Source organism: Myxocyprinus asiaticus, chromosome 12, assembly GCF_019703515.2.
Source record: "Myxocyprinus asiaticus isolate MX2 ecotype Aquarium Trade chromosome 12, UBuf_Myxa_2, whole genome shotgun sequence".
NCBI classification, from domain to species: Eukaryota; Metazoa; Chordata; class Actinopteri; order Cypriniformes; family Catostomidae; genus Myxocyprinus; species Myxocyprinus asiaticus.
In genome coordinates, this window is record NC_059355.1 from 16,972,356 (window position 1) to 16,987,082 (window position 14,727).

Here is a 14,727-nt window from a genome sequence, read left to right on the forward strand (position 1 = left end):
TCAACATAAGCTCTGTCGGCTGCATCTGTGACAGGCATGCGTTTTCATAATTGTTTTACAATAATTATGCGTTCAACTAGTATGATAGCTGCATATTTAAAAAAAAACAAAAAAAAAACAGATTGCTGTTGACTTGCCCCAAAGACTTCCAATCCATAAATGTAAGCACTCTTTCTTTTTTTTTAACAAACTCTGAGATGAGCTAAATGAGCTGGGATGAATATCAGATGTCCCATAAAATGTTTTTATAGTAAACAAAGAAATCGAGGAATGTTTTCAGGGGATTTACTATAGATATTGGCCATGTTCAGAATGGAATATTAGCTTACTACTCATACTGCTCAGAATACTATGCAGTATAAACAGAATACTGCCTGCTATTAAAACAGTAGGTATAATGGAAAATGATAAACATTTCCAACAGTAGTATGTTACATTGTTGTCACAAGACCTCACAACTTTGTATGTGAGTAGCATCCAGTTGTGATCTTCGACATACAGTTTTGATCCAAATTTGTTTAAAACAAAATATTTTTTGGCAGTCAGATCAAATAATAAGACTAAACTTATTGGTAATAATTGCATCTGATATAACTTCAGTTAAATTTTTTGTACAGGAAATGGAAAGTCAAGTGCATTGTGGGACACAGTGAGCTTATTTACATGGAGACCAGAAAGCCGTTTATTGTGAGAAAGTTGCTTAAAACACGGAAGCGATCTTCACACTGTTTTAGCGGCGTACTCTTTACCCTTGTATACATGCGGTCAATCAGTAATCAGCTAATCAGTAATCAGCAAATCCTACCCCAGGGTTCCCAAGGCACACTTGAGCACATATGCACACGCATTCTCTTCAGAAACCTCTAAGAATGCCGCATATGCACTAACATCGCCACATAAGACACGTTCTCCAGCAGAAACCTACTTGCGTTAAAAAGCTGTGCAAGGCATGATGCCACTTTCTGCAAAAACCCTGGAATAAACCATTTTGCATGTATGCTCATGCAAAATGGTTTATGCAAGCTCATGCAATGTGCTTTGACAAATGCAGTATATTAAATGACAGAATTATAGTAAATGTAGAAATAGAGTCGTATGATAGTACACTATTCCAAACAAGCCGTGCATGTCTATGCAATGGCTGCTGTAAGAGTTGACATTTTTTAAGATCTCACTTTCTAAAGCGAGCAAGTGTGCATGAAAAAATGAAATGGCAGGTAAGTGTCTCTCCCACCCTTGAGGGCAAAAACTGGGTGGGGTTCAACATACTTCAACTAGCCTACATCTAGAGAGTTACTAAAAGAGAAAAACAGCACGCTAGCAGCGGTCTTACATTAACCATGTTAAAATACACATATTTACATTCTGTGTTCAGTATGAACTGCAGCGTCAGCATGTTACCTGCACACACACATACATTCCTACATTTACTGTTTTTAGCTCTTTTCCCAAGATTCTTTACTTCTGTCACCTTTAAAAAAAATCAATTTCCATTCTCTCCCTCCCCTCCCCTACCCTGTCCTGCTTTTGAAGTAAAGCTCAGAGATAACAGCTGCTAGGACCCTCTGGAAACCAAAAGAGAGGGGGAGGGATGAAGAGAGGTCAAATCAGTGTAGAGAGAGACAGATTCCAAGGTATGAGAGAGAGACTGCTATTAACAATAAAAGATTGATTCGAATTGTTGCACATTAATGTAAACTTGTGTGAGACAGATGTGTAAAACGGAGAAAGAATAAGAGATTCAGAGGCAGGAACAACATTTGTCGGACACCTGGACCCTTCACTCAAGACAGGCAGCTGAAGAAACACGAGAAACACATGAGACTTTCTGCACCTCAATCGGAGTCATTCAGAAGTATTTCAGCCCAGACCTGCCCGCTTTACACCACAGACGCATTCAGTGGCATCCGTTTGTAGCTGCAATAACTCTAATTTCTGACATACTCGATCAAAAGACACATTTAAACACCATTCATATCATGTTTTACTTCATAACTCTTAAGTGTGGAAGACTGTCCTATTAAAGAGAAGCACAAGTGCCGTCAGTGAATTACACTCGAGTGTGTTGATGTTTCCAGGCAGGAAATGCAGCAGCATGAATGATTAAAACACTCACCGTTAGAACTGGAGGGTAAAAGAGTCCCATCATCCTATTCTATTCAACGCAACAACACTGTGTTTCCTTCTGTCAGATGTCAATGCTCACTGTCCCTCTATCAGAGTGTGTCTGACACATTCAAAATCTCCCTCTCTCTACCTCTCTCTCTCTCTCTCTCTCTCTCCTCCCCTTCAGTCTGTCTATCTCTCTAGCTCTGGTTCAGATCTTGCGTGCTCGTCTCTTCTGTCTTCTCTCCCCTCAGGCTCACATCACTCACTCGTTCCCTCCTCTCTCTGCTCTCTCCATTTCTCTCTCTCTCCTGTAACACCTGTAAAATTTCTCTCCTGCGTATTGGTGAGTAAATCGAGGCAGTTTTGCACCACCGAGAAATATACAGAACGGCTGTGCAATTTTTGTTGGCTTTGTTTAGAGTAACTAAAGCAAATGTCTTTTTAGATCTCTCTTTACAATCTCTCATTTAAAACAATATTAAATTCACAATCCAAAGATTCACAATTCAAAGGGATTCTTTGGGGTGAATCTCACAAAACCTGTCAAGAAAATTTCCTGGTCAGATTTAATCCCCCAAAAAAAAGAAAAAAAAAAAAGAATGAAGCCTATATTAACCCTCTGGGGTCTGAGGGTGTTTTGGGCCCTGGAGAAGTTTTGACATGCCTTGACATTTGTGCTTTTTTCAGTAGCTTAAAAACATATCAATGGCTAAAGTCTCTTAACACTGTATTCAGCACAAACTGGGCTACAATAGTATGTGAACAACATGTGCATGTTTGTATTTTTGAGAAAATAACCTTTATGCGTGGTTTTTGAAAAAATTAACTTTTAAGTCACTGAAATAAGATCATATAACACATACTAAACATTGGTTCACAAGACTTCTGAGAACTGGATATTGTAGCCTAGAGTTTTTGCTATAAAATGATGTGAAAACCATCCTGATCACTCATTCATACAAAACAATATAGTCATTTAATTTTTGTAAGACACTTTTAATGTTAGAAAGGCCATATGTGAGGAGGTGTGGATTATTACTAATATTGATGTGATTCACACCTGAGGAGACAAAGACCCCTCCCCTGAGAGAGAATGAATGTGAGGAGACTTAATGATTGAATGTATTGTTTGTAGTTTATTCACAAAATCAAGTTTAAGTTAAAAGAATCTGACTAAACATTTTCTTTCCATAAAGACTTAAAAAAATTTAGACCTACACTACTGTTTAAAAGTTTTAGATCTGTCAGATTTTTTAATGTTTTTAAAAGTATCTTATGCTCACCAAGGCTGCATTTATTTGATCCAAAATACAGCAAAAATAGTGATACTGTTAAATATTTTTACATTTTAAAATAACTTTATATTGTAAACTGCTATTTATTCCTGTGATCAAACCTGAATTTTCAGCATCATTACTGCAGTCTTCAGTGTCACATGATCCTTCAGAAATCATTCTAATATGCTGATTTTCTAATATGGGCATATTTATAGCACATTTTATACATTTACACCCGAACAGATATTTGCAAGCACAAGCTTCGTTGATGATAATGAGGCAGCATAAACACTAGTTAAAATCTAATCTAAACATTCATATTATTTTTATATCATATTACATATCATATTTAAATCATACAGCATACAACTGAAATACCTGCTTTAGATGAAACATTTAAATGTAACTAAAACTTGCCTATTAGGACATATTTCAAATTTCAATACTCTGAATCCTGGCTGGCAAGTCTGAAAATAGTCCAACTAGTAAAATATGTCCATGTTTATATAAAATAGCATGTCAACTAATGAAAGTAAAGACTTACTCATCCGAAACTGTATCTTCGGCTGGATCAAGTCGCTCTTCAAAATGCAAACATTCATCGGAGTCCCGCTCTTCTTCTGATGAAAATGTGAACTCTTCGTCACTATCCAGGACCATCTGTAGACCTTCCTCACCTGTGTAGCATGCCATCTTCCAAACGCACAGAAAAGTGAATGAACTTGATGTTTAAGGCACTGTTGGGGGGGTTTACCATTTGCATTGATTGCCTCAGCACATTACCGTATGAATAGCGCGCTCTGCTGGTGGGTGTGATCACATTAGGGATAATTAGCTGAGCCAGGAGAAACTGTACATCGCTTTGTTTCATACAGATTACATTGCAGGAGATATTTGTTTTAAATTTGAATTGTTTTATTTAAAAGTAGACATTTTAAGCTTTCTTTTGACATATGTTTCATGTTTGTCTGAGAAGTATTCGTAGAGTTTCAGTTCATTTTCTTGACGTGTTTCAGAAAGATGCTCGCGGAGACGAGAGACGGCTGAAAGTGCACCCTGTTTATTTTCTTTATTTTACAAAAGCACAACGTTTTGTTGTTATTGTGAGTGTACACAAATAAAAGTAGACCCTTTATAGTTTCTAATGATGTCTTACACTTATTTGTACGCTCAAATTTTTTATTTTATTTTTTAAAAAAAGTATTTTAAGTTGTTTCCGCTGTTATGAGGAAAAAATCCAGCAGGACACACCGCCGTGTCCGTCGACCCCAGAGAATTAAGGACAATAAAAACTTTTTTTTAACTTTGTGACATTTTCAAGAAACTTGAAGGGATAGTTCACCCAAAAATGAAAATTCTCTCATTATTTACTCACCCTCATAATATCTTTCTTCACCAGAACACATCTGAAGAATCAGTAGGTCCTTAAAATGCAGTAGATTTTTCTTTTGAAGCTCCAAAAATCACAGAGTCAGCATAAACATAATCCATACGACTCCAGCTGTTAAATTAATGTCTTCTAAAGTGACACGATCGTTTTTGGTGCAAAAAAGATAAATATTTAAGTACTTTTAACTCTAAATCCTGCTTCCAGTCAGGAGTGGTAGGCGCGTGTGGCGTAATCGCAGTGGCATTTGAAACACAAGAACTGATGCTAGTGCATCACAGCCGGCAGCACTGTTTACATGTGAGAAGGATAAATGCTGTACAGTAGCTTGGTTGGTTTTGGTTTAGATCTGTATTTATCTGTTACTTTACACACAATGGTGCACTAATCCTGGATGTCTCAACCGAGTGGAGAATGTGAGATTACATCTGTATCATGGCCACGTGAATACGTCGCATGAGAGACCCTCTTGTGAAACTTACCGAGGTGTTGGATTATGGTTAAAAATTACTTAAATATTTATCTTTTTCACACCAAAAGTGATCGTATTGCTTTAGAAGACATTAATTTAACCACTGGAGTCGTATCAATGATGTTTATGCCGACTGTCTGTAATTTATGGAGCTTCAAAAGAGAAATCACCATTAACTTGCATTTTAAGGACTTGCTGAGCTAAGATATTTTCCTATTTTTCTTCAAATGTGTTCTGGTGAAGAAAGTAAGTCATACACACCTGGGATATCATGAGGGTGAGTAAATTAGATAATTTTCATTTCTGGGTGAACTATCCCTTTAAGCCCATTTTACTACCCATTTCTCAATACCTTAATAAGTCTCGATGTTTTACTTTTACTATTCCAATTGTTTTCAATGATGACTGTTATTACAGTAACAAAGTCATTATACACAGAAGCTATTACAGCAACAACAACAACAAAAATGCTGTTGTACAATGATGTAACAGGGTAAAAGGGAAAGGAGGTGGCGAGAACCGGCTTGACAATATAAATAATTTAATAATAAACAAACAAAAAGACAAACACAAACACATGCTGGGCAGCTGCCCGTAACACTCTCTCCCTGGAACTGCCACCTCCGGTCGCCTTTATCCCTCTCGAGGGCTTGATTAGCCTGATTAGTGTGTCTTCCCAGCAGGTCATCCCTGCCTCTTCGGACCTGGGAGGGTGACAAGGGGAGGGAAAAAAACAACAAAACAAAAAAACGAGAGGGAAAGGCCAACACGGAGCGACAGCGGGAGAGAGAGAGGAGAGAGAGAAAAAAAAAAAAAAAACGTACTCGCCGGTTCTCCGATACGCCGTAGCCTGGTCCTCGGACACTCCTCCGCCCTCTAGTGGATGACAGCCACGCCTCCCCAGGCGGATCGGAGACAGTCCTCTAGCCCCTGGTGGATGGAATGCCCCGCCGCGTTTTCGGCCAGGAGCCCCTCCCCGATCGCCGGTCCTCTCGACCCCGCCGTGTTCTATCTGCTGGTAGGAGTCTCCTCCGCCCCTGGCAGTGGCCCTGACTGCTCCAGGCGGTCGGCTAGGAGCCCCTCCTTCCCTCACGGTCGGCGGCTGTTCCTCCGCTCTCTTAAGCAAAAAGACAAACACACACAAGTGTTGGGCAGCTGCCCGTAACACTCTCTCTCTCTCTGGAACTGCAGCATCCGGTCGCCTTTATCCCTCACGTGGGCTTGATTAGCCTGATTGGGGCCGGGTGTGCAGCATCAGGACCTGGCCCCGCCCTCCTCCCTGCCACAAATGATTTATTTTAAATAAAATATGTGAAAATGAAAGCTTGACATTAAGCACTGTCATGTGCTTGTCCTTCGGAGAAGTAAATTAATCATTCACTTGTCGGAGTAAAAAAAAGTTACTTGTCCGGAGACAAAAACAAAAGAAAGGACACAAGAAAGAAAAAAAAGCCTCCATTGTCATCATTTACACCTAAGAACCATTAAGAACACGGTGCAGAAAGATGATAAATCATTACTCACCCTCGAGCCTGTATGAATTTCTCTCTTCTGAGGAACACAAAATTAGATTTTTGCCAGTCACTATTCACTGTCACTGCATCTTTTTCCCCCCATAAAATAAAAGTGAATTGAGACTGAAACTAACATTCTCCCTAACATCTCCTTTTGAGTTCCACTGAAGATAGAAAGTCAGACCGGTTTGGAACAACATAAAGGTGAGTAATGATGATAGAATTTTGGTAACACTTTATAATAAGGTTCCATTCATTAACATTAGATAATGCATTAGCTATCATGAACTAACAATAAACAATATTTTACAGCGTTTATCAATCTTAATGTTAGTTACAAAAAAAATACAATTTATTTTAAGTTATGAAAATGTATTAATACACTGAATTAATATACAGTATGTTGGAATTAACATTAACCAAGATTAATAAACTACAAAAAAGTGGTGTTTACTGTTAGTTCATGTTAACTGATTTAGTTAACTAACGTTAACAAATGGAACCTTTTTGTAAAGTGTTACCAAATTTTAATTTTTGGGTACAAGTCAGTTCTCACCAGTTGCATTAAAAACGTCTGTTTAATATTGACAAAATGCATTGAAAATGTTAACAGATAAAATCCTGGGAGAACCTTGCTGCTAAATCACTTTTGTATATTCAAAACAGGTATGCATAAATATAGATAATGTTTTCCTTGTGTGTAATTTATTAACGTTATAGTATTAATATTATTATAATGTATATTGTTATATACTTATTAAAATTGACTGATTCACATGGCAGAGAAATTACTTCAGATACATACATTAGATGGAGCTCTAGAAAGATGAGATGTAACGGGTCTTCAGTATAATGCATAAGTCTGTTTTCAGCGTTTATCTTCACTCTACTGACGGTATTATTACAGAAAGCATTTTTGCAATTTCTGCCTTTCTTGCTGTATTATGAGGGAGTGCCACAATGTGACAAGACAAAATTAGATCTCTCCAACGTTGCGTGCTTGCAATGAAGACAGCTTTGCTGATTACAAACGGGAGCAATAGTTTTATCGCATCGCTCGCTTGATTATAGAGACGTGGTACAACACCATTCGCATGTCCAATTAACAGGTTGTGGAGGTAAGGGCGTGGCCGAGCGCCCGTCTGGGGAGATAGAAAGCGGTAAGGACATCCACCTGAGATGAATTGTTACTAATTACTTTTTCTATGTGCACAGTGAGATTCAGGGGAGATAAAAGACGCCCCAGTCCACAGAGAGAGCAGAGAGAGAGCTGCACGGAGCAGAGTGTTCCAGAGTGTGATTTGTGTTGCTGAAAAGCATTAATTTGAGTGTGCCCAATGAAAAGTGGAATATATAAATATATATATATATATATATATATATATATGAAGCTGTTGAAAATAAAGCCCTTTTTGAGTTGGATCTCGCCATCTACCGCTTCCTCCCTTGTCACCAAAACTAACACAAACTTTGTTACACTGGTGCCGAAACCCACGAAAGTGGAGGAAAGTACGCTGCTATGGATTCACCTCCCAGACGACAACCTCTTGAGGTACCCAGAGCTGAAGAAAGCCATCCTGCAGCGGGCCGGCCGCAGTCCAGAGAAGCACTGCCAGTGGTTCCGATCCTTGACGCTGAGCGAAGTCGGCCACATGTTTGCCTTCGCTCTACAGCTCCGTGAAGCCTGCCGGCGGTGGGTGCTTACTGAGGTGCCCAGTGACTTTGGGATGTCAACGATCTCGTGGTGCTGGAGCAATTCATCTCCTGACTACCAAAAGGATCGGCGGAGTGGGTCCAGTGTCACTGCCCGGCGGAGTGGGTCCAGTGTCACTGCCCAGCGTCGCTGGATGAAGCAGTACAGCCGGCCTCGGGGGTGTATTAACCCTCCTGTCTTACTCTCCCCCAACTCCACCCATTGTTCCTCGGGCCAGTCTGTAGTTGCTGGGTGCTGGGTCACATCCACAAACAGTGCCCGGTGATGGAGGTGGGGAAGTCGATCAGGGTCCCCGACACTCCACGGTCCACCCCCAATTGAGCTGGGACATACCAAATACCCATGAGTATTGGGGGGGTACATACCAATTCATCAGTGCTTGGTTCAAAATGGGGCATTGAATTAAAATAATCGGGTGAAGGTGAGGTGTGTGCACAGGGATATTTACGATTATCCTGCCGTGACCGTCACTATTCTATTTCGGGTTCAAAAGCATAACATTGGAGAGTCACGTAACACCATGTGAGGATCGGACATGTGAACGGTGAGCTCTGTGCACTTTGCTAGTTTTAATACTTTTTATGACAAACCGGTGAGATTCGATACACTCTGTTCCATAACTGTTCTAGGGGGACAATATGTCAAAGAATTCAAAATCCTCGGGCTCTGGAGACATTAAAAGACACCCCCGAGCAGGCCGTGGGCCTGGGAGTCAATTTGGTCGGGGAGGTGCGGGAAATGTGGCGGGAGAGGCTGAAATGTCGGCAATGCTGATGAAGGTCGTTGCTGACTTGGAGGATCTTGCTGTGATACGTCGGATCGATCACCACCATGGAGGCGAAGTACACTGATGTAGTTACAAGAGTGGGGGATGTTGAGAAAGGGATAGATTACCTGGAGTCATCGGAGAGGGAATTATCTGCTAATCCGCTAGCAACCAAGGTGGATTTGGAGCATGTCTGGGAGAAGTTGGAGGACATGGAAAACCGTACCGGCGGAATAACATCGTTGGAGTCCCGGAGGGAGTAGAGGGACAGGATACGGTGAAATTCCTAGATGGGCTCTTTCCGAATCTGCTTGACATAGCAGGCCATAAGCTGGAAATTGAGCGAGCTCACAGGGTTCCTGCTCAGCGATCCATGGAGCGAGACAGGCCCTGATCAATTCTGGCCAAATTTCTGAGACTATCCGATAAAGATCTTGTGTTATGCAAGGCAAGGAGTAAAAGGAAGGCTTTCTTGGAAGAACCACAGCATTTACGAACTCGACAAGAGAGAAACGCGATATATTCAAGGAATGCGAGAAACTTTTACATCAACGGAAGGTCGCTTTTGCACTGATATTCCCAGCCAAATTGAGAATTGATGCTAAGCATGGCCGTAAAACATTCACATGCCCACAGCAAGCTATGTCCTTCATAAAGTCAATTGAGTAAGTCATCTTGTTGTACTCACATTCGCTTGAATGTTTGGGGAGTCTGCTTGCTTTTTTTGTGCTGGTTCTGCCTAGCGGCTGGAGTTTATTTTGTGGAGTGGCACACCTTCAGGACAGTTTATGGATGGATCGACGCGCTTTTTTTGTGCTGGTTCCGCCTATCGGCTGGAGTTTATTTTGTAGAGTAACACACCTTCAGGACAGTTTTATGGATGAATCTACATGCTCTGTGTGTTTATTTTGCCTATTGGCTGGAGTTTGTTTTACTGATTTATCTTTTGCTGTGTAATTCTGTCTCACAATATTTGTGTAGAAACACCGGACTTTAGTAATCCGAAGGCAAAGTTGTCGCGGGGGTTCTCATAGGGGTGCATGGACTGTTTGAGTTTGGAGGGATGGACGCCAGTTGACACTGTCGTGCGTGGGGTTAATGCGCACGTTTTTCTTTTTTCTGTTTGTTTTGTTCGGGGGGATGTTAAGGTTTTGAGTGTTGCACTAATGTTGGAATGTGGTCTTTATAATCTTGTTTTTGACACACAATCTATTTTTTCTTATTTGTCAAAATGTCAACTGTTAATATGAGTGGATTGTCTCTCTCCAAGTGGAATGTGAATGGGTTGGGGCACCCCATAAAAAGAAGGTTATTTCTCAAGTGTAAGAAATATGATTTCTCCACAGGAAGCTGAAAAATGTTGAAAGGTATGGTAGGCATTTTTTTAATAGTGCTGGCTTCAGTAAGCACAGGGGAGTCATTACACTGATACAGTGCATCCGGAAAGTATTCACAGCGCTTCACTTTTTCCACATTTTGTTATGTTACAGCCTTATTCCAAAATGATTAAATTCATTATTTTCCTCAAAATTCTACAAACAATACCCCATAATGACAACGTGAAATAAGTTTGTATGAAATCTTTGCAAATGTATAAAAAAAAATAAAAAAAAATAAAATAAAAAAAATCACATGTACAAAAGTATTCACAGCCTTTGCTCAATACTTTGTTGAAGCACCTTTGGCACCAATTACAGCCTCAAGTCTTTGAGTATTATGCTACAAGCTTGGCACACATACTTTTGGGCAGTTTCTCCCATTCTTCTTTGCAGGACCTCTCAAGCTCCATCAGGTTGGATGGGGAGCATCGGTGCACAGCCATTTTCAGATCTCTCCAGAGATGTTCAATCGGGTTCAAGTCTGGGCTCTGGCTGGGCCACTCAAGGACATTCACAGAGTTGTCCTGGAGCCACTCCTTTGTTATCTTGGCTGTGTGCTTAGGGTCGTTGTCCTGTTGGAAGATGAACCTTCGCCCCAGTCTGAGGTCCAGAGCACTCTGGAGCAGGATTTCATCAAGAATGTCTCTGTACATTGCTGCATTCATCTTTCCCTCGATCCTGACTAGTCTCCCAGTTCCTGCCACTGAAAAACATCCCCACAGCATGATGCTGCCACCACCATGCTTCACTGTAGGGATGGTATTGGCCAGGTGATGAGCGGTGCCTGGTTTCCTCCAGACATGACGCTTGCCATTCAGGCCAAAGAGTTCAATCTTTGTTTCTCATGGTCTGAGAGTCCTTCAGGTGCCTTTTGGCAAACTCCAGGCAGGCTGTCATGTGCCTTTTACTGAGGAGTGGCTTCCGTCTGGCCACTCTACCATACAGGCCTGATTGGTGGAGTGCTGTAGAAATGGTTGTTCTTCTGGAAGGTTCTCCTCTCTCCACAGAGAAACGCTGGAGCTCTGTCAGAGTGACCGTCAGGTTCTTGGTCACCTCCCTGACTAAGGCCCTTCTCCCCCGATCACTCAGTTTAGCCAGGCAGCCAGCTCTAGGAAGAGTCCTGGTGGTTCCAAACTTCTTCCATTTACGGATGATGGAGGCCACTGTGCTCATTGGGACCTTCAATGCTGCAGAAATTTGTCTGTACCCTTCCCCAGATCTGTGCCTCGATACAATCCTGTCTCAGAGGTCTACAGACAATTCCTTGGACTTCATGGCTTGGTTTGTGCTCTGACATGCACTGTTAACTGTGGGACCTTATATAGACAGGTGTGTGCCCAAATCATGTCCAATCAACTGAATTTACCACAGGTTGACTCCAATCAAGTTGTAGAAACATGATGCACCTGAGCTCAATTTTGAGTGTCATGGCTTAGGCTGTGAATGCTTATGTACATGTGATTTTCTTTTTTTTTTTTTTTCCCGTTTTTTATTTTTAATAAATTTGCAAAGATTTCAAACAAACTCCTTTCACGTTGTCATTATGGGGTATTGTTTGTAGAATTTTGAGGAAAATAATGAATTTAATCCATTTTGGAATAAGGCTGTAACATAAAATGTGGAAAAAGTGAAGCGCTGTGAATACTTTCCGGATGCACTGTAAGTAAACACCTACAATTCAAATGTCTCAAACAGAGTAAAGATAAATTAGAAAGAGTCATTATAGTTTTAGCTGAAATTCAGGGACAAAGTCTTATTTTGGCTAATATTTATGCACCTAATGTTGATGATCAGGGCTTTTATATAGATCTTGAAGGGATGTTGCAAGCCGCTGGCACCCCTCATGATATAATATTGGGAGGAGACTTTAATCTTTTGATGGACTCAGTCCTTGATCATTGTGAAGCAAAAGTGTGCAAGCCCCCTAGAGAAATATTGATGCTTCACAGGATGTGTAAAAATCTTGGTCTTATACATATTTGGAGACTTTTGAACCCATCTTGTAGGGACTATAAATTTTTTTCATCAGTCCATAAGATTTACACTAGAACAGACCTTTTTATATATATATCCAAGTCCCTCATTTCATCTGTTGTTGATTGCTCAATTGGAGACATTTTAGTCTCAGATCTCGCCCTGGTGTGTATAGAGGTGTTGCCACATATGGAGAAAAATAAATCACATAGTTGCCGCATTAATGTATCCCTTTTTTTTAATTATTATATGTTATATATTATACGTGTTAGATATCATGAAGGAAAATTGGGAGGAGGGACAAATCAAAATGAAATTCAATACGTTCTTGACCTGAGAGCAAAACTCCACACACTGGGGCGTCTATCACAGGAGAATTTGCTACAGGCGCAAGAATGTCAGTCCCGGCTGTATAACAGGGGAGCTCGGCTATGGGAGTTTGCACAGGGAGATAAAGTACTTGTACTGCTGCCCACATCAAGCTCAAAATTACTCGAAGTGGCAAGGGCCCTTTGAGGTCACACGGCGAGTTGGGTAAGTGTGGTATATGGTAGTGCGTACGGATAGGGGCGGGGCTAGTCAAATTTACCACCTCAACCTCCTAAAACCATGGAGAAAGGCGGTCCTCGTATCCTTGGCGACGGTAGTTCCAGAGAGAGAGATGAGCTCGGTCCGGAGGTGAGCCTAAAAGCCAATCAGTTCACTCTGGTCCCATATGGAGATGACGTCACAACGTACGGAGGTTGGAATTGCAAAAAAGTTTCTCTGTGTTCTCTCCCCTCCCCGGCCGCACTAACCTCATAAAACACCACATCGAGACAACCCCCGAAATAGTGGTACGTAGCTGGACCTACCGCTTACCCGAACACAAGAAATGGGTTGTACGGGAAGAATTAAATGGCCATGCTTGATATGGGTTTACTAGAAGAATCCCACAGTGATTGGGCCAGCCTGGTAGTTCTGGTATCTAAGAGCGATGGCTCGGTCAGGTTCTGTGTGGATTATAGAAGTCAACGTGGTGTCAAAATTTTACGCGCATCCAATGCCTCGTATTGACGAACTGCTCGAATGGTTGGGCACGGCTCGCTTTTACTCGACACTGGACTTAATGGGTTATTTGCAGATCCCCTTAACACCAATGTCACGTGAGAAACGGCCTTCTCCACACCGTTTGGATTACACCAATTTGTGACCCTTTCGTTCAGTTTGTTTGGGGCCCCGGCTACGTTTCAGCGTCTTATGGACTGAGTCCTCAGACCGTACACTGCGTATGCCACTACTTATTTGGATGATATCATTATTTACATTAATGATTGGCAGTGGCACATGCAGCATCTGGGGCCATTCTGAGGTCACTGCGACGAGCGGGTCTCATGGCAAACCCGAAGTAGTGCACAGTTGGATGGGTGGAGTTACGGTATCTGGGGTTCACTTGGGGCATGGGCAGGTGCGACCCCAAATTGATAAAACCACAGTGATTGCGACCTGCCCAAGTGCTAAGGCCAAAAAGGAGGTGAGACAGTTCTTGGTGCTGGCTGGCTATTATTGAAGGTTTGTGCCTAACTTTGTGCCTAATTATTCGGACATCACCAGCCAGCTGACTGATCTCACTAAAAAGGGAGCTCCAGACCCAGTCCAGTGAACGGAGCTATGACAATGGGCACAAGTTAAAGCTGCACTTTGCGGCGGGCCGCTTCTGCATTCCCCTGATTTCTCTCTCCCTTTAATTTTACAGACGGACGCATTGGACAGGGGGCTGGGTGCTGTTCTGTCCCAAGTGGTGGAGGGGGAGGAGCGCCCAGTGCTGTACATTAGTCGAAAGCTCTTAATGAGAGAGACGAAGTATAGCACCATAGAGGAGTGCTTGGCCAACGAGTGGGCGGTCCACACTCTCCACTACTATTTGTTGGGATGAGCGTTCACCCTCTGTTTGGACCACGCCCCGCTCCAGTGGCTCCACCGTATGAAGGATGCCAACACCCAGATCACCCATTGGTATCTGGCACTCCAGCCATTTAAGTTTGAGGTGGTCCACAGATTGGGGGCACAGATGGCTGTCGTGGACTTCCTCTCCAGAAAAGGGGGGGGGGGGGGGGGAGTTGTCAGTCAGGCTGTGGGGGTATGTGGAGGTGAGG

At 41.9% G+C, this 14,727-nt stretch overlaps 1 protein-coding gene across 14 annotated transcripts in view; it reads right to left on the reverse strand.

Moving 5' to 3' along the window:
• The window catches only part of LOC127449064 (RNA binding protein fox-1 homolog 2-like), a 75,867-nt gene that overhangs the window by 35,415 nt on the left and 25,725 nt on the right, over positions 1-14,727 (reverse strand). Inside the window, exon 1 of one of the 14 annotated variants that reach the window (XM_051712204.1) lies at positions 2,117-2,272. The exons of 12 other annotated variants lie outside the window; for them this stretch is intronic. In XM_051712204.1, coding sequence (XP_051568164.1) covers positions 2,117-2,149 — 33 coding nt within the window. In that variant the 5' untranslated portion in view covers positions 2,150-2,272. Of the gene's footprint in view, positions 1-2,116; positions 2,273-6,069; positions 6,218-14,727 lie in introns of those variants that run through there. One more of the 14 variants, XM_051712208.1, reaches the window with a different exon arrangement.